The sequence below is a fragment of the Pleurodeles waltl genome, chromosome 8 (genome assembly GCF_031143425.1).
Source record: "Pleurodeles waltl isolate 20211129_DDA chromosome 8, aPleWal1.hap1.20221129, whole genome shotgun sequence".
Classification (NCBI taxonomy): Eukaryota; Metazoa; Chordata; class Amphibia; order Caudata; family Salamandridae; genus Pleurodeles; species Pleurodeles waltl.
Window position 1 is genome coordinate 437510323 of NC_090447.1, and position 18878 is coordinate 437529200.

Consider the following 18878-nt stretch of genomic DNA (forward strand, 5'->3'; position numbering starts at 1 on the left):
CCGCGGAGCGGTGCGAGCGGACCGGAGTTGGCGACTTCCGCCGAAGAGAGCCACCCGGCCTATACCCTCCGGAGGACTTGAAAGTGATGGCCTGTGTGGCGACATGAAGTACCATCACCTATTGATTCCTATGGTGCGTAATTATTCACAGAAGATCTTAGTCTTAAAATGTATATAAAAGTCTGACGTATTTTTGTAAATTCTTGTCTCGAGTTATTCATTGAGTGTGTGTGCTGCATGATTGATTTTGTAAGTACAACAAATGCTTAGCACATCCTCCTGGATTAGCCTAGCTGCTCGACCCGCTACCTTAAAAACTGGAGCATTAGGTGGTCTAATTTTTACCTCTGGAAACCAAAGTGTGGTTGCCTGGAACCCCTGCATAGTGTGTGCCTAGTTTTGCACACTACATAGAGGGCCAGCCTCCTACAATTGTGAATTACTTTAGCGACCGCAAATCGCTTTGGTTCAGACTGCCATTCGCTGACCGCCATGGGTGTCCGCCCCAGAGACTTTGTGCTTGTAATAAGGTCAGCAAATGGTCGCTATGCTGTCGGCACTGGAGGACAAACGGTCTATTTCCAGGCCGCCGCGCTGCTAGCAGTCTGCCTTGGTTGGCGGTCCTGCCTATGTAACTCGTAATAGGGCGGGCTATCAGACCACCAACATGGCAGGCTTTTTAGGACCGCTAAACTTGTAATGAGGCCCTTTGACTTTGTCAGGTTACAGGCTGTACTTAGTTATGGTTGAAAGGGCACAGCCTCAGTCAAAAAACAAATTGTGTCAGAAAGCTGCGCCTGGGAGAAATCCAAAAGCCACCACAAGTTTTGGTGTACCAGAGTGAAAATGCAATTTGAGGGTGGTCCCGGACACCTGCGGATATTTGAAATGAATATTTATTAGCAAACTAAATTGCCAATATCTGGAGAAAAGTTTCCTAAAGTTTAGGAGAAAAATGCTAAAATCTGTGTCAAAAATTGTTGAATATGTAGCTATGATAGTAAAAAAAAGTCACATTTAACTGCCTGTCTGTTTTATGCCCACAATTCATCCAAATGTTTTAAATGGGCTCTCCAGTGACTGATGTCACTGTACATCTCAAATCTCCACCTGATATAGTCAAACAAAGCAACAATCTAGAATATCCGTAGTTGGTGATTTCTATAGGTCTTGGTAAAGAGAACTGTTTTTCCATCTGCACTGCATGTGCTCTAATAGTTTTATTACTGCCAAGCATAGACCATCTGCAGCACTTTCATTGCAAAATGTTTCTTAAATTTCAATAGCAAATGCACATATAAGGACTTTCTGGTTAGCAATCTCACGTATCCGAAAGAGTAGTTTTGTAAACAGAAACAAATCTTTACAACTTGAAAGTGGTATCTGGCAACCATTCAGTCTCAACCAAGTATAAGTTTCATCATCAGTTGTGAAGGCTACTTACTTGTGTCATTATGCTGAGCTAGCACCCTTTATTTAAGGGAATGCCAAAATGTAGCCTTATGTTTCATTCGATAGTGCTCAAATGTGGCACAGGTCAAAGATTCTGCTGCTCCAAAGATTGCCTGTGAAGTGATGATTTTCCACAAGACTCTCCCAAGAGACTTGAAAAGAGTGACACAGTTGTATGTAATTTCATGGTAAACAATTTAACGGAATACCATTACTGAGAAACCATTTCATCTAAACAGTTTAGTGGAAATTTTCAGTATGAATACCGTTTACCATTTTGTAGAAACAAATTCATAGAAAGTCTTTTTTTTTCGCAATTGGCTTCTGCATATGTATTTTTTAAGGTGTAAATGAAGTGTTGCAGGTTTTATTTTCAGAAATATGTTTGTCAAAGGTATTTATTTCAAGCCTTTATGCTAGTGGACATTATTTTGAATTTATATAATTTACATTGTCAAACAATTACTTTGAATGTAATAATTCTCTGAACTGTAACCACTTCTAAGCACCGTCCATCTCTCTCACCTACAAATGTCTCCCCATACATAAACTGAATACTACAAGCACTTTCTAACCCATCCCTGAACCCTTAAAAACCCTTCACCTAAACTCCACCTATTTCTGACTCCTAAAGTCTACTCATACCTCACCCCTTAAAAATTGACACCACCTCTGAACCCCACTTATCCTTGAAAACCAAAAAACCCTTTGCACCCCCTAAGAACTACCTATTCTTGACCCCAAAACCCCCTCACCAGCCCTAAACTCCCCCATTCCTGAACCCTAAAAACCCTTTCTACATTTAAACTCCATCTATTCCTGGACCCTTAAAACCCCACACCACCCTAAACTCCACCCATTCCCGAACACTAAAATCGTTCATCACCCCAAAACTCTACCTACTCCTGAACCTTGAAAACATTTACCAGCTTTAAACTCCACCCTCCGTCTGTAAAACCTCAACACACAGCACCCCTCCCCGAACCACAAAAACCCTCACCATGCCTAAACTCCTCTCATCTGTGACTAAAAACCCCTCACCACCCAAAGCTTCACCCATGCTTGATCCCTAAAAACTTCACCGGCCCTAAACTCACCCAACCCTGAACCCTATTTGCTTTAGCAATCACATTTTGTGAATCTTCAAGACCCAAGATTCTAACAGACACAGCTTTTCTTTCTGTTTCAGCAATCTGAAACCCTAAAGTGCATTACAAAAACACTTGAGAGACCTTAAGCTCCTGTACCTCTACTACAATTGTCAACAATAAAAATTCAATCCAGGTGTCAACTGAGTGATGCTCTACTCCTTCAGTCACCAGCTGCATTAGAGAGGAAAGATTATTTTAGGAGATGATTCTCCACCAAGCTGATTCTGCATCGGAGATGACTGCTACATTCTCCAGATATAATGGGATGGGGACTTGAGGCCTACGGGCTGACTTAGCTGAACAGTCTGTTGAGCCCTAGTCATTAAACTATTGCCTTCTTTCTGACATTTTTACCACAGTTTGGCAGGCGGCAACAAGAATTTGCCTGCTTTACTAAAAACTCAGAAAATTTATGCAGCCTCAACATATGTTTGCATTAGTAGAGAGAGAGAGTAGAAGCTATTCTTGATAAACTGAGCAAACCCAACATCCTTCCTCACAGGCAGGCCTAGCGACAGTAAGCATGTACCTAGGCCCCATACAGGGGGGTCTCTTTTTAGAGTCGTCTCCAAACTCCCACCTTCAATGCACCCTGAGAAGGGTTCATTTGAGAACTCATCTCATGATTGACTTTAATGGGCTTGCAGTAGGGAATTTGTTTTATTCTTCAGAAGGCCTTCCTCCTGAGTGCCCCCCCCCCCCCAACTCTTCATGGTTGAAAGCAGTAGAGCGCAATTAATCAAGGAAAGCACAAGATGTTCATGGTTTAAGGTTGGGGGCAGAGCATCCAGTATTGCAGCCACTTCCATTTCTGACCTGCTTTCAACTTTCTTAGATAGGTTTAATGTTTCTACAGATAACAGTGAAAAGGATGCCTTTCTTTGCTGAAAAAAACAGGTCTTTACCTTAGTAGAGAAGTTCAAGCTTTGCCGCACAGTTCCCCCTAAATTGATTCCTGATTTAAATCTCCGCATACTCAGAAGGCTCAGGCAGCAGTACAAATGCATAGAATTGGAGTCAAAGATATAGACCTGACCTGTGTCTTACCAAAGGTACTCCAACAGCATCTCCCATCTCCGCAGGGGACCACTTCTGTTTCCCCCAGGTAAGCCAGGTAATCTCCCAGCAGTGAAGGACCTCCCAACGCAGCTGCTGCCTTGGCTAAAACCTATTGAATGCAGTCAGCTGTTATCCAAAGGCCCTGATAACGTTCACCAAAGCTGAGGCTTTAATCCAGAGAAAGACCCCCATTAGGGTTGCTTTCGGTCTCTAGAGGAGTACAGCTTCTGCTGAGAAAAATTAAGAATATTTCAAGTTCCCCGCGGCTTTAATCCTCAGGCTCAAGTAATCTTTCATCTGCTCTGTTGGACACTGAATGCAGAGCACCATACTAAAGCGAGGGGAGTAGTGGGTCTAGCAAGAATGTGCATCAGGTGACTGAACCACGTATCGGCCCTCAAAATGTGATTGCTAAATTCTACTTTACAAAAAGAACTTGCCTTCGTGAAGCAACAGCTTGAAGATCAAGGGAACTGCACAAGAAGGTTCAATCTAAGATTTGTTGGAATACCAGAAAGAGAGAAAGGGAAAGCGGTGTCAGCTACTGAGTATGTGGATAGCCTGATTCACACTCTTCTCCTAACGGGAAATACAGATGACTTGATGATAACTCATGCTCATCAGGAATACCCAGACATTTCTCATACTGGCTTGTAAACTTTGGGCACAATAGGATATGAGAGAAGGTGCTGAAATGTGTCATCAAACATAGAGGTATCCAAATTTGGGAGGGTAAGGGTATCCAGGTTTTCCCAATATGTTACTCGAGACTTCAAAGTGACGGAACGTGTTTTGTCCAAAGATATCCTTATTTCAAGATGGTGGTGGCCAAGCTAAGATTCTACCACCGGCTAGACTTTGGACTCTGATTAAAGGAGAACTTAAGGTGTTTAATGATGTTTGTTGGACTTTTTTGCTTATGCAGGGTCATCCCCAATCTTTTTGCCTCCTGCCTCCTATTTTTTCTGACCTGTTTCTGTTGGCTTCTGAACTCTGAGCACTTTACCACTGCTAACCAGTGATAAAGTGCATATGCTCTCTGTGTAAATTGTATGTAATTGGTTTATCCATGATTGGCATATTTGATTTACTAGTAAGTCCCTAGTAAAGTGCACTAGAGGTGCCAGGGCCTGTAAATCAAATGCTACTAGTGGGCCTGCAGCACTGGTTGTGCCACTCACATGAGTAGCTATGTAATCATGTCTCAGACCTGCCACTGCAGCGTCTGTGTGTGCAGTTTTAACTGTAAATTCGACTTGGCAAGTGTACCCACTTGCCAGGCCTAAACCTTCCCTTTCCTTACATGTAATACACCCTTAAGGTAGGCCCTAGGTAGCCCCAAGGGCAGGGTGCAGTGTATAATTAAGGTAGGACATATAGTAATGTGTTTTATATGTCCTGACAGTGAAATATTGCTAAATTCGTTTTTCACTGTTGCAAGGCCTGTCCCTCTCATAGGTTAACATGGGGGCTACCTTTAAATCTGATTAAAGTGTAGATTCCCTTTGGGAGCGGATGGACATGTGGAGTTTGGGGTCTCTGAGCTCACAATTTAAAAATACATCTTTTAGTAAAGTTGATTTTATGGTTGTGTGTTTGAAAATGCCACTTTTAGAAAGTGAGCATTTTCTTGCTTATACCATTTCTGTGACTCTGCCTGTTTGTGGATTCCCTGTCTGGGTCAGTTTGACAGTTGGGCTGGTTGCACCTCACACTAGACAGTGACACAAAAGGAGATGGGGTGTAGTCTGCATTTCCTGATGAGCCATCTGTGGTAGGAGGGAGGGGAGGAGTGGTCACTTACTCCTGAAAGAGCTGTGCCTGTCCTCACACAATGCAGTCTCCGACTCCCTGGTGAGTGTCTGGGGCCTGGCCTGGGCAAGGCAGGATTTCACATTCAAAGAGACTTTCCTTTAAAGTAGGCCTACTTCAAAGAAGAAATTGGGTATAAGATGGGCACCCAAAACCACAGACTTTAGAACACTTCTGGAAACAAGAGGAATCTCTGCCTGGAGAAGAGCTGAAGAGCTGAGAAGTGCTGCCCTGCCTGTGCTTTGTGGAGCTATCCTGCAGTTGCTGCTTCTGCCTGTGCTAGAAGACAAAGACTGGACTTTTTGTGGCCTTCCTTCTTGTGTGGATCTCCAAGGGCTTAATTTAGAGCTTGCTCCTGTTGTTTGAAGTCTCAGGGACAGCAAAGACTTCTTTCTGCCAGCACCTGGAGTCTCTGGAGAGACTCCTGCTCTGACAAGTGGTGCCCTATCCAGTCCCTGGGCCCTTGAAAGGAAAGCTGGTGGAAATCCAAGGAAATTGATGTCGGACGACTTCGGACCGACGCCGCTGCTGAATCCGGTGACGCTGCCTGCAACCGACTCCGTGATCTTCGCTGGAACGCAACGACCTTCGCAGGCCCCATGCCGCTGCAGCCCCCATGAAGTCCGCGACTCCGTGGAAGTTGCCTCATCACTACGTGACCGACGCCGCTCGAAGTGCGCGGATTCAATGTTTCACACAGACGCCGCGCATCGACTTGTTTTCACTCTTTACAAAAGGTACTGTACTTGGGGGTCTACGCGACTCTGTGTCTGGCGCCGCTGGTTTCGGATTGTTGGGAACGACTCCGTCACAATGCCGTGTTAACACCTCATCGAAGCATTTTGTGTTTCTAAGTGCTATTTTTGAGCTTAATCTTTAACAATTCATAATTTGACATGTGTATGTCGGGGTTTTGTTGTTTTGGTCTTGCTTTGATAAGATAAATATTTCCTATTTTTCTAAACTGATGTTGTGTTATTTTGTAGTGTTTTCATTGAGTTACTGTGTGTGTTGGTACAAATACTTTACACCTAGCACTCTGAAGTTAAGAGTACTGCTCTGCCAAGGTATCAAGGGGGTAAGCAGGGGTTAGCTGAGGGTGATTTTCTTTTACCCTGACTAGAGTGAGGGTCCTTGCATGAAAAGGGGGTAACCTGACTGTCAACCAAAGACCCCATTTCTAACAATGTTCAGTCCGTTCAGAAATATTTATGTGAGATACAGTCCATGGAAAAATTATGAGTTATTTATTTATTGTTTCTTTCATCTGGTTTGTTTCAAAATTTAAGAAGGTTTGAAGAGGGGTGGGGTCCGGCCACCTGGGCCCAGCGCAAATTGCGAGCAGCACACCAGATGTTGGGAGAGGGTGAGTTTGTGACTGGGCAACAAGGTTGAGACAAAGGTTTGGGAGTCATGTGCTGTGTGGGAGGTGTCTGGATTAAGGATGCATGCAGCATTTTCTGGTTGCCACAGGGGTTTGGGTGTGGGGAATTGAGGGGCCCGTAACCCTGATGGGGATTGGGTCAAGTGTTTTTTGGGGGGCAAAATGATTCCTTACAGGGATGTGTTAAATCAAGGGGGAGTGTGGATTGGAAGTATGGAAGGGCTCTGCTGGGGTGTGTTGTAATCTAAACTTTAATATGCTGAGCGGCACCACAGAGAAGGATTAGTAGAATAATCTCTGCTAATGGTTTAAATAACCCACGTAAACGCCCGGCAGTTTTTGACTGGCTTGCCGAGTAGAGGTCATCTTTGGTTTTACTGCAGGAGGCTCATATTAGGAAACGTAGAATGCCTTCATATCATTTATCGCGTTTTCAATTACCGGGCCATTCTTCAGCAGCAGCACCTCATAGATGGCTTGCGACTTTGGTTAGTAATAGGTATGGGGTCCAACTAGATCAGGTTGTGGCAGATTGGTCAAGTACATGGGCGATGGCTCAAATTTGTATACATGATGAGAGGCCCTCAGTTTCTTTTTAGGGATCAACTTTAGGTGACCCCCAGCCATTGTATAAAGTGTCTTGTCAATTGGCTAAGAATGCTGGAAATTTAATAATAGGAGGTGACTTTAATTTCTTTCAGAACCTAGACATTGATATAAGAAGGGGCACTATCCCTCAATGTAAGCCTAAGATGGCAAGGGCAGTTCATAGGATTAAAAATGAGCATACCTTGGTAGATTTCTGGCAAGCTTTTTATCTAAATGTTAGATGCTATACTTTTTTTCTCCTCCAGGTATTGCTCCACATCAGGAATAGACTTTTTTCTTATATCTAGGGATATTTTAGTCTCTTCTCCCTCAATTATATAAAATTCTTTATCAGACCACGCTGCTATAAATTTAGATGTAGGTCTCTATAATAAGATCCCCTGTGCCTAAGCATTGGTTCTTTAATAGAACATTACTTGCCAGTGAATGATCTATTGCAGAAATGAGAGAGCAGGCATCGTTTTTTAAAATAAAATAGATTTATTGCCTCACTAGATAACATTTGGGAAGCTTTTAAAGTTACTATGAAAGGGGAGATTACAGCATTTCAAAGTTTCTCCAATATGTTAGCTAAAATGGAGTTTAAGCATTGTCTTTGGGTCTTCAATTAGCAGAGGTTGATCTCTCCTAGGTGCCCAATGCTTTCACATTTTAAAGAGAGAGAGAGCGGGCGAATCGTAATCTGCAGCAGTTTCTTTTGGACAAGTAAATTATCAATGCCAGCACATATGGGCAACAATTGTATGAGACAGTAGAAGTAAGTGGAAAGCTGCTAGCTTGGCATGTTGGAGCCAGGCAAGCCAAAAATGCTGCAGATAAAAGACCGGAGCCTTTAACTGGTTCCCTGCGGAGGGAAGCCTAGTTAATTGAGGGAGTCTTTCTTCAGCATTTTGCAGCCATATATGCAGCTGGCCAACCCTCTGATAGGAGAGATATGTCTGATTTCCTACAGGGTATTTCCCTTCCAAAATTGCTGTGTGAAGTGGCCCTAAACTTGTCCTCCCTAGAACATTAACAGAAGTAGTGCCAGGGGTTAGAACTTTGCCAAGAGGAAAGGCATCAGGAGAAGATGGGTTTCATACGTAGTGATAACAGGCCTTGATTTCAGAAGTGAAAGGCCCTTTGCTGGCCTTATTTAATACTATACTCATGGGTGTCTCCATTGCATTTCCTTTTCGTAAAGGTCTGTTTATGCTTTCTTAGAGAAGAATATAGACCCGGAGCATATACATTTGTTTCACCCAGTTGTGCTGCTGAATTCAGACTGTAAAAGTTTGGTAGCAAGGATAGCTGAAGTTTTTCCTTTTTTAATTGAGAAAAGCCATCTCGGGTTTATCCGCTGGTGTCAACTTTATTAAAATACGCATCATTTAGCAGAAACTGTTGATTATTTGAACCATATTTATATTCCTGCAGTGGTCCTGTTTATTGAATAGAGAAGACATTTGGCCTTGTGAGCTGGGATTATTTGTTTCTGGTAATGGAGGCCATGAGGTTCCCATCCCAGCTCACAAGAATGATTGCGGCATTGTATCAGGGATTGTTCATTAAAGTATCCCTTAATTGTAAGGTTCTGGATTCTTTCCAAATTTGCAGGGCAACAGATATGGCTGCCATCTGTCTCCAGCTCTTTTTGCCGTTTTTCTTGAGCCTCTGGTTTGTTGTATTTGACAGAATACGAGAGTGAGACAGGCAATCCCGAAATCTCGAAATTTAAATTATATGTGGGCGTTCTTGTGCTATACCTGACAATGGAGAGTGGGGTGTTTAAAGAACAGTTTGGTCTTTTTTTCTCAGTTTTCAAGGTTCACAATGTATCGAGTTAACATTTCTAAGACAAAGATTCCTATTTTTAACTCTTTCTCCGCCCTGCTGCCGGATCTCCAGAACATATATCAGCAAAAAACAGTTAGGTATCTGGGCATAAGGGGTCTGAAAGTTTGAAGATCTGTATTATTAAACTCCCCCATCTTGCTTTAAAAGGTCCAAAATCTGTGGAACCGTGGGGTACGGTGCCAATTTCAAGAATTGGCAGGATAGCATTAGTTAAAATATATTTTTTGCCCTTGTAAAAAAATGTTCACATCAGTGCCCTGTGTCCTTCATAATATTTTTTTCAGTAGCTGAATGGACATCACTTTCAGATGGGATAAGAGCAGCCCAAGAATTAGTATGATGGGGTTGTCTCTCCCAAGTGGTTACGGAGGGTTAGCCATACCAGATTTTAAAATGTATTATTTAGGGGCCTATTTGATGCATTGCACCAGGTATGTTGTTTTGGCAATTTAAAAAAGTTTGATAGTTTTTTCTCTGTGCTGTAGGCAAAGGGACTATATTTTGTTTAGAACCCAATACCCACTCGAAAATAATCCACAAATGGTCAGGTATCATACGCTTCTGGTCTACAGAATTAAGCAGAAGCAACTTTTTCACTGGTTACGAATTCCTAATATTCATGCTGAGCACCCTGTTAAGAGCTTTTGTTCCGATTAATTGCTGGGGGTAGCTTCCACATTGGAGCAATGTCGTTTGATGAAAGTGGTGAACTGGGAGGTTAATGGGGCATTGATTCTGTGGGAAACTGCTCAGCTTGTTTTTTCGACATTTGCGGGGCCAGAATAAGTTGCTATATTATCAGATTGTGCCCATTTTAAGGAAATTCGAAAATTTGCTAATTGAAACAACTCGGGAGGTAGTTGGGGCTCCTTTTCATTACATTCAGGTCTACACAAAACCGAGCTAATTGGTAAAATGGTTGAACTCAGGGGAAGCTAACTTTCAGGCTCGGTTTAGAACTATTCAAACTAAATGGTCACAAGAGAATAGGGTGAACTTAACTCGGGACCTTTTGTTGGAAGTTTCTGCCCTCAGTTTCAAAGCTTTACGGTGTCCTAATTTTACTCAAATGCAACTGTACGCCCAATGGAAGATATGTCATACCTTAACTTCATTACATAAATGGAGTGTTAATACATCTGACCAGTGTCCCAGATGCTCTGAATCAGGCAGTTGGATTTTTATTATATGGAAGTGTGGAAACCTTTTGGGAAATGTGCTGAAAGGACTGCAGATTTCTCTGGGGGAAAAATTACACAGCAGATGTGGATGCTGTTTTGTTAGGCTGCTCAAAACATCTAGGTATTAGCCCCACTTTAGCCCATCATTTGTGGTTTATTGCAATGTTGTTAGCAAAGTCGACTATTATGGCACTTTGGAAACCTGCTGAACCACTGAGGCTGCAAATCTGGTTAGAGAAAATTAATAGTTTATTAATAGTCAACTCTTCTTTCTGGCAAAAACAGCCACTGTTGATGAGTGCCATGAACTTCTTGTGGACATTCAAATACCAGATCTCTCCGAGGAGGAGGACCTGCTAACCCTAGACAAGGACTTGATGGATACAGAGATAGTTCAAGCAATTCGTAGTCCGTCATCAGTTAAAGTGCTCGCCCCCAGTGGTCTTCCAATAGAACTCAATAATATGACAGTGGACAGCACACCCCACTTCTCTTACGTATGCTTCTCGAAAGCTGTGAAGTTGGACAACTTCCACAGGACCAGAAGTTGGTGACCATAGTGGTCATCCCTAAAGAAAATAAACTGCCAGACGACTACTGGCCTATCTCATTGCTCAATGCGGAAGTTAAATTCTTGCTAAGCTGTTAGCCTCGCAACTGATCAGGGTGATCAGATCTCTGCCTCATCCGGATAAATCCAGATTCATGGCAAGTAGAAATACAGTGCTCAACCTCAGGCGGTTGCATGGGGTTTTGGGACGAGCATCCGAAATCCGCGCTTGTGCTGTCACTGGATGCACAAATGGCATTCTATATCGTGGAGTGGCCTTTCATGTATGCAGTCCTCGAAAAGATGGGGTAGGGACCCGAAATTACGTCTTGGATCCTCTGGCACAGGTGACAGTAAATGGTGGCCCCTCAGCACCATTTCCCCTTCGAAGGAGCACCAGACAAGGCTGCCCGCTCTCTCCCCTTATCTTTGCATTGATGTTGGAACCACTGGCGGCATGGATCCGCACAGATGCCCTGGGAAGGGGACTGAGATGGACCGCAGACTGGGAGGACTGAATCTCCCTTTATGCGGATGATATCTTACTCTGTGTAGTGTATTCCCCCTCTACCCTAAGTAGGATCATGCACGTTTTTACACTATATCATACATGCTCCGGCTATACTATTAACTGGGATAAATCCCTGATATATGTTCTTCATGGGTCGCCACTCCCTGATTACTATGGGGCAAGGGTAGTGGTAGAGGGATTCCGCTATTTAAGCACCTTCGTCATGAAAGATTCAGACATGTTTTACACACACAACCTTGAACGCCCCCTGAAGTGCTTAAGGAGAGATGTGAAACACTGGAAAACCCTGCCCCCTCTCTTTGTTAGGGAAAGCAGCCCTTTTCAAAATGATGGCATTCCCATGATTCCTGTATGCACTCAAAACACCCCCTACCTCATACCTCAATCCTATTTCCGTGCCATTGATAATGAGGCCCGCATACTTCTTTGGGCTGGGGTTCCACCTCGCATAGCGCTTCAAAAACTGACAAGGGGTTGGTACGATGGGGGAATAGCTTTCCCTGATATAAGAAAATACCACTGGGCATTCCATTGGTGGTAATGAAGCACTGGATGCACCTACCAGGGTATGAGCCGGCCTATAGAATGGTCTTGAGAAACCTGCAGCCCGAGGAGAGGGGGTATGTTCTTGCGGGCCATCTGTGGGGTATCGAACCGTGCACCAGGCTTTGACCCCACAGCCGTGACATGCAGTGCTGGCAGCACTGGGCTGGGGGGGGGGGAGCTTACTGAGGCGACGCCCTGATACAGCATGTCTGGGAACCCTAGCTCTCCAGAAAAGGTTCGATGAGTGGGATCTTATTGGCTTGTCCAGAGTGAGCGATTTGTGGAAGAATGGCAAGGTAATACCCTTCTGCAAAATGATTATCAGATGGCGCCCACTGAGACCTACAGGTACTTGCAGGTCCGCCACACCTTATACAAAGTGATTCCTAAAGGGACAGTTCTCCCTGAGTCCTCCCCACTAGAGGATAGGCTACTTGACGACCACTTACCAATAAGGGCGATCTCCCTCACATAACAAAAATTGTTAAGCAATTCCCTGTACATCTTAGTTTGACTAAGGTAGACTTGGGAAAGCGATCTTCGTGAGATAGAGGAGGACGAGTGGCCAGAAGCCTTGGCCTCTCTGCGAGAGGTAGCCATAAGTGCACTCTTCCGACTCATACAGCTTAAGACCCTCCATAGGAGTTACTACGCAGCCTCAATGCTGCTGAAATTGGGTAAAGTGAATGCAGAACTCTGTCCAAAGAAATGTGGTCAACTGTGCACATTTTACCACATGAAATGGGATTATCCTATGCTTCAAGATTATTGGGCAGGGGTGGTGACCTGTGTGGGGCATGTGTGTGGCATTGAACTGGAACTGAAATAGTGCCTTCTGAACATTTGAGGAGATAGAGATCTCTCTCGCATGGACCGCCTTTGCGTCACTCTGTGATTGATAGCGGCCAATGAAACATAGCCGGACTTTGAGGAGCCAATACTACACTGCTGTTGGGGGATTGGAAGAAGGACATGGACTGGTGCATGCAGGCTAAAAAGGTAGTCTATAAAAGTACAGGGTGTCCACACAAATGGACTAAGGTGTGGGGGAAATCGAACGAATATCGGGGACAACTCTGTACTCCAGCATTGGATAACACTCAGGATGACAAGGGAGGCTGAATGTGAACGCAAATGTGAGAGATGCGGGAGTTGGGGCGCGCAAGGGATAAGAGTGTGTGTCTATTAACTATGTACCACTAACTGGCATCATGGTACCTAACAACATGCTTGCATTGACTGTCACCGGTTTTTGCTTTATTTGACTTATATGTTAATGAAAATATTTTAAAGGGTAGTCTTTTTAAAGGAGCATCTCTAGTCAAAGGGAGGAGGGAAACGCAGAAGCGTTGAAAGATTTTGGAAATATTCTGCTCCAATCATACAGACCTAAAGTAATGCAGAGAATAAGACTGTGGGGCGGGATAGGACTGTCTTTTGCTCTCCCTTGCAGTGGGTTATTAAGTACTGGCACTTTGGTCTTGATTACATTTTGGATTATCGGACGAGATATGTAAGAAGTTGCCATATTGCACCTTAGATCTGTGTATTTTAACTTCAGAAAATGAAATGTTGCACTTGACACTTTTAATTTTCGTATCTGGTTCCCTGAGCTTGAATGAGTGGAATTATGAGTATATGTAATTTTAGACTAGTTTTCTCCTTGACTCAATATAGAATGCTGGAACTGCTCTGACTGCCAATTTGAAGTATATTTGCACTTTTTCCTGCTTGTACTGTTTGCTTGCATTTTATATTCTGACCTGTATTAATGGTGGTATGGATGATATTTTGAGGATGTCTATGTAGTAATGTTGTATTGCAGTTTTTTTCTTATTCTTTGTGAAAATGTATTTTCTCTCCATTGCTGCTTGTTGAAGGTGTGTCTTTGTAAGAAAGCGAAATAAAAAAAGAAATCTGTTAACCCTAAAAAACCCTCATCACCCCAAACATCACACATCCCTGAACCCAAAAAAACCCTCACTACCACTAATCTTCACCCAAGTGTGTGATTTTGGATATTTCCTTAAAATGATCTTTCCTTAAATTTTCAATTTATTTGTATTTCCTTCTTAAAATTGGTTTTCCATGATTCCGTTTCCCTCCAGTGTGGTTTCTGTTCGTTTTTCCAATGATTTACTTGCATCAAGTGACCCGTTGCATCCTTCCTTGAATACTTCCCCAACGCATCAACTAAATTATTATGATAAACCTGTTTTAAACCGCACTGCAGAAATCAATGTGCAGCTCTATGTCCTAAAACAACTGATAATTCCTAGAAATGAAGGGTTGTTTGGAGTGCATACCAGGTAGAGAAGAGCACTCTCAAGTTTATTAGTCCATCCTTCAGAAACACAACTTTAGAAAGGGTGTTCCCGCTCTCCATCACTAGTTTGCAGATCATAACTTTTCACGCTACCTTGGTACGAGACCCACTATTTGTGGGCGTGATGAAGACCTTTAACGTAATCTGCAATATATTCTACTGCATGGAATCATGGTAACCAATGTGTTTGTACTGTACAGGCTAAAAGGTTTTACCTAATTTCAGGATAATGTTTCTTCAGATATTCTATACACAGATGTCGTCGTGGAAATGACTTTTAGAATTACTATTTTATTACCACTGAAACAAAATAAGTAACGTCTTCAAATATGAATGGGAAATCAGCAGCGACACAATAGATTATAGGGGTGTAAACATATCATGAATAGCATTAACCAACCAGTTTGATGTATGCTGCATTGTGAGAAGCTGTTGCAGGATATTAGTAAAATTAGTCTCACCTGCTGAATACATTTTAGTTTTGTTTGAGGTCAGTTGTATTATATACTTGTTAAAATTACATCTGCAAATACAGCCAGAGTTGTACGCTCCCAGATATCTGTAGTTTTATCTAGGGTGAAATGTATGTCCTTTCATAAGTGGCCCTTTAGCAGGGAGAAGTCACACCTCAAGTTCCCTGGCTCTGTTACTGCTCCAACACGCATAGTGTAAGTTTTTTAAATGAATTGTGAATGAGTGTTTTCAATTGAATATCAATTTTTTCAAGGCAAGGGACAAGCTGTTGTTTGCAGCAGATGCAAAGTGTTTTGATCTAAGGTTGCACACGTTATGGCCTGCGTTACCTATGAGAAATGGACCATTTCCAGGCAATGGTCCCCATTTTATGTCTGGCTTGAAATCTTTCAGCATCTGCCAGATATCTTATTATAAAACACAGAATGTGGGGTTTGGGTCAGCCTCCTTTAGCCGTGGCTCATTTGGGTAAGCCCATCTTAAAGATTAGTTTAAAACAGCATCAGTCACATCTTGGTTCATAACAGACGAGCATTACTTTCTCAGCATCAGTCAGTTGGCTACTGTTTGTATGGCAGTGCTTCCAATGCAGTGCGTGGGGTGCATTCTTGTCGAATGCAGCAGCACCTTTTAGAGACTATATGATGAACGCATCTTGAAAAGAAAGCCCCACCCCGCCCCCTTAAAAAGCAAAACATTGTGTAAGTTAACCAAATTCTTTCCTGCAGTACGATGTAGTTAAGTACGTAAATGCACTTTAATATTTGTTAGGTATTATAGTGAAAGAAAATAATTTTTGTGTGGAAAAGAAGGTGAACTAAAATACAAAACAGATGGTTGTTTTAAAAAAGATAGCAGCTGATAACTGTAATACTGTGTTTACGTATGTAGAACATACATAAAGTGTTTGTTTTATGCACGTATTTATGGGTTTATTGTTGAAGAGGCACTTTAAGATATGGCTCTTTAGTTGTTGTTATCTCTTCCTGGCACACAACCTGTGGCCAGCACATCTATTAAAATTCACCAGCAGGTGGTCTTCCAGCAGGTGACCGTCCGCGCCCCTCACCATAGCATAGAAGGCAGCACACGGCTATGGTCGCCATATATTTCCTAGTTGCCCATCACCCAGCCAGTGACCACCCACCCTACCACAGCACGTAAAGAAGATATCAGTCATGGCCAATGCACACTGAAAGTGATGGTAACAGCATCTGTTCAACTAGCGTTTACTCCTTTTACCATCCTTAGGCTTAGTAGACTGTGTGGTGTTGTCATCAGTTAGATGACAGAGCAACAGCTGAGGTCCATCTCCCTTGGAAAAGTAGGAGACCCGGCAGCGCTTTCCCCTCCAATGATAATCAGCGTATCTCAGGTTTCATGTTTGTTTTTGCATTGGGGGCTCCTTGACTGATTTCACTCCAAGCAAGATGCTCTTTTTATGACAAGAAACTAGCATGAAAAACACGCTTTTAGCACTGCAATTATTGGAAACTAAGGGCCATATGTATGAACACTTTTTCCCATAGACACAGAATGGGTAAAAACCTTTGCTACATCTGGCCTTAAGTGTTACAATTCATGATTGTCAGCACGTAAGAATTATCTTTATTTCATGGGGACTATCCTTGTAGCAATTAATTTCTTATATTCTTCTCCCTATAAGCGATTCAAAATGTACCATTCTTTTAAAACAGTTAACGCATGAATTCAGGTATTTGCCAGGGTATACAGTCCATTGTCTCAAACAGTTATGAATGTTTGCAACTTACCCCTGCATTACCCAACTCTGCGTTATAAATGTGTTTAACTTTTCTTTTGTCAGCTGGTAGCAGGTTTCAGCCGGACATGGGGCGAGACCAGCACGTCTCAATATAGCTTTAGTACAAGTCGAAATCCAAATTTGTATGTGGTCTTTAGAAGTAAGCACGGCACAAATGGCATTAACCAATGATTTATTAAATGCTCCTTAAACTACAATTATTTGTTGCCTAAACATGCTCATGTCTACCATGATGTTAGATTGTGCGTGCTACAGATACACAGGGCTTTTGAAAATCTGTAAACATCCTTCAGTGGTAGCCTGGTCTATTGACCTGCCGGAGCAGCCTGCTATAGGCTGCGCTGCATTGAAAATAAACTTAGAGTCCTTTTACACAGACCATACAGTGGAAAGGCTATGTAGCAGGCTTCAAACCACAGCAAAGGGTCAACCCAGGGGGACTGGAGTGTCTCACAGAAGTGCTGTCTTCTCTTCCAGATCAGAATTATGACATTGTGACTATAGGTGCTCCAGCAGCCCACTGTCAAGGGTTTAAAACAGGAGGACTACGGAAACACCTGCACAAATTTGAAGAGGCAAAAAAAAAGTAAGTATGCGGGTCTCACATGATAGTTATTTCAAAGTGGGTTTCTGAAACGTCATTGCATAAAAAATAGAGAAAAGCTGAATGGGGCATACACTTTTTAAGGAAATGAAATATAGTGTACCTATAATATTTTAGCTTCTACTGCTTTCTCAGTTAAATATTGTTTCTGTTCCTTCCTAATTTCAGCTCTGTGAGCTTTTCTCCTTTGAAGGTTGTCTTCCATTGTGTGACATGTCTTCAGATATGGAAATAGGGCCTAGCATTGGAGAGGACAGGAAATGCAATTTCCTATGCATAAAAACAATAAAGGTGCAAAGTAAAAGGATGCATTTCTTTTACTCTCTGCCATCAAGAAAATGCAGCCTTTTACCTTGCTCTTTTTTGCAGTAATAGGTTGCACTCTCTGTCTTCCTCTTATATCTGCGCATGATTCCAGATGGAAAGAGACCTATATTTGAAAGCTTGTGCATTTGCCCAAAACTTTATATAATTCTAGTCCCAAGTTTGTAACAGATCCCTTTCATTTTTAACAATCATCTTGAATCCTTCGCTCTGCCAATTCTTTTTTGACAAATGTTCCTAAAATGAGGAATACATGCCAGGGAGTATGATATTTAAAAATCAGACATGTAGGGGGTCATTACAAGTTTGGCGGGCGGAAAAGGCTGCCTGCCACAATCCCACGGTCAGGTTGCCTCCAGTGCAGCCACCTTCCCCCAGGCCCCATAACAAGTTCCCCAGTGGGTCAGCAGGCAGAAACAGTGTTTCTGCCCACTGCCCCAGTGGGGAACAGCCCATAACATTGACACCAACTCATAATTGAGACAGCGGCAATGTTGCGGTGCATAAGGTGCAACAGCACCCGTCGCACTTGTCAAAGCGCAACAGGGCTGTCCCGTGGGGGCCCCTCCACTGCCCTGGCCAAGTGCAGGGGCTCCCATGGGACCCCCTGCGCCCCATCTCCGGCAGCTTTTACATGGCAGTGCAGCCACCATTTAAAAGCTGGCAGAGAGGGGGGGCGTAATCCCCAGGGTGGCGCTGCATGCAGCACTGTCCTGGCGGATAAGGACCGCCAGTCCCTCCAGTGGAGGGTAACTGGCGGTGATGGCGGTCTGGCTGTGGGCCAACTGCCACGGTCATAATGTGGTGGTCTGAATGCCACCAAAGTGGTTGGACCACCGTTTTGGTGGCGGTCAGAGCGCCACTGCAGCCCTGGCGGGTTGTAATGAGGGGTGTAGTGTTTAGAAACATTTTCAGTTCATATTCGATCAACTGTAAATTTTCTACAGTTTGGGGAAACCCTTAAGACCTGGCTGGTGTGTATTCTTGTTGAATCTCAGGGTTTCTGGCAATACCCCTCAGTTGGTTCTCAAGCACTTTCTAAATCCATTTTACATGTCACTCCCGTTTTAGGAGTGAAGGCAGTTTATATAATAGATTAGCAAAAGAGGAAGGATGCTTAAAAATATTTTTAAAAATTATCGATAGAAGGAGTTTCATTTGGGGGCAATCTAGCAGGAGTTAAAATATTAATGACAAGAACCATGTTTTATTTTTGAACATTTGTAAGTCCACTTCAAGTACACAGCCCATGGGT

General features: G+C 43.0%; 1 protein-coding gene across 37 annotated transcripts in view; it reads left to right on the forward strand.

The window, feature by feature from the left end:
* The window catches only part of INPP4A (inositol polyphosphate-4-phosphatase type I A), a 997999-nt gene that overhangs the window by 703382 nt on the left and 275739 nt on the right, over nt 1-18878 (forward strand). For all 37 annotated transcript variants that reach the window (XM_069204338.1, XM_069204341.1, XM_069204354.1 and 34 more), the window contains one exon: nt 17173-17281. In XM_069204338.1, coding sequence (XP_069060439.1) covers nt 17173-17281 — 109 coding nt within the window. The remainder of the gene's footprint in view (nt 1-17172; nt 17282-18878) is intronic.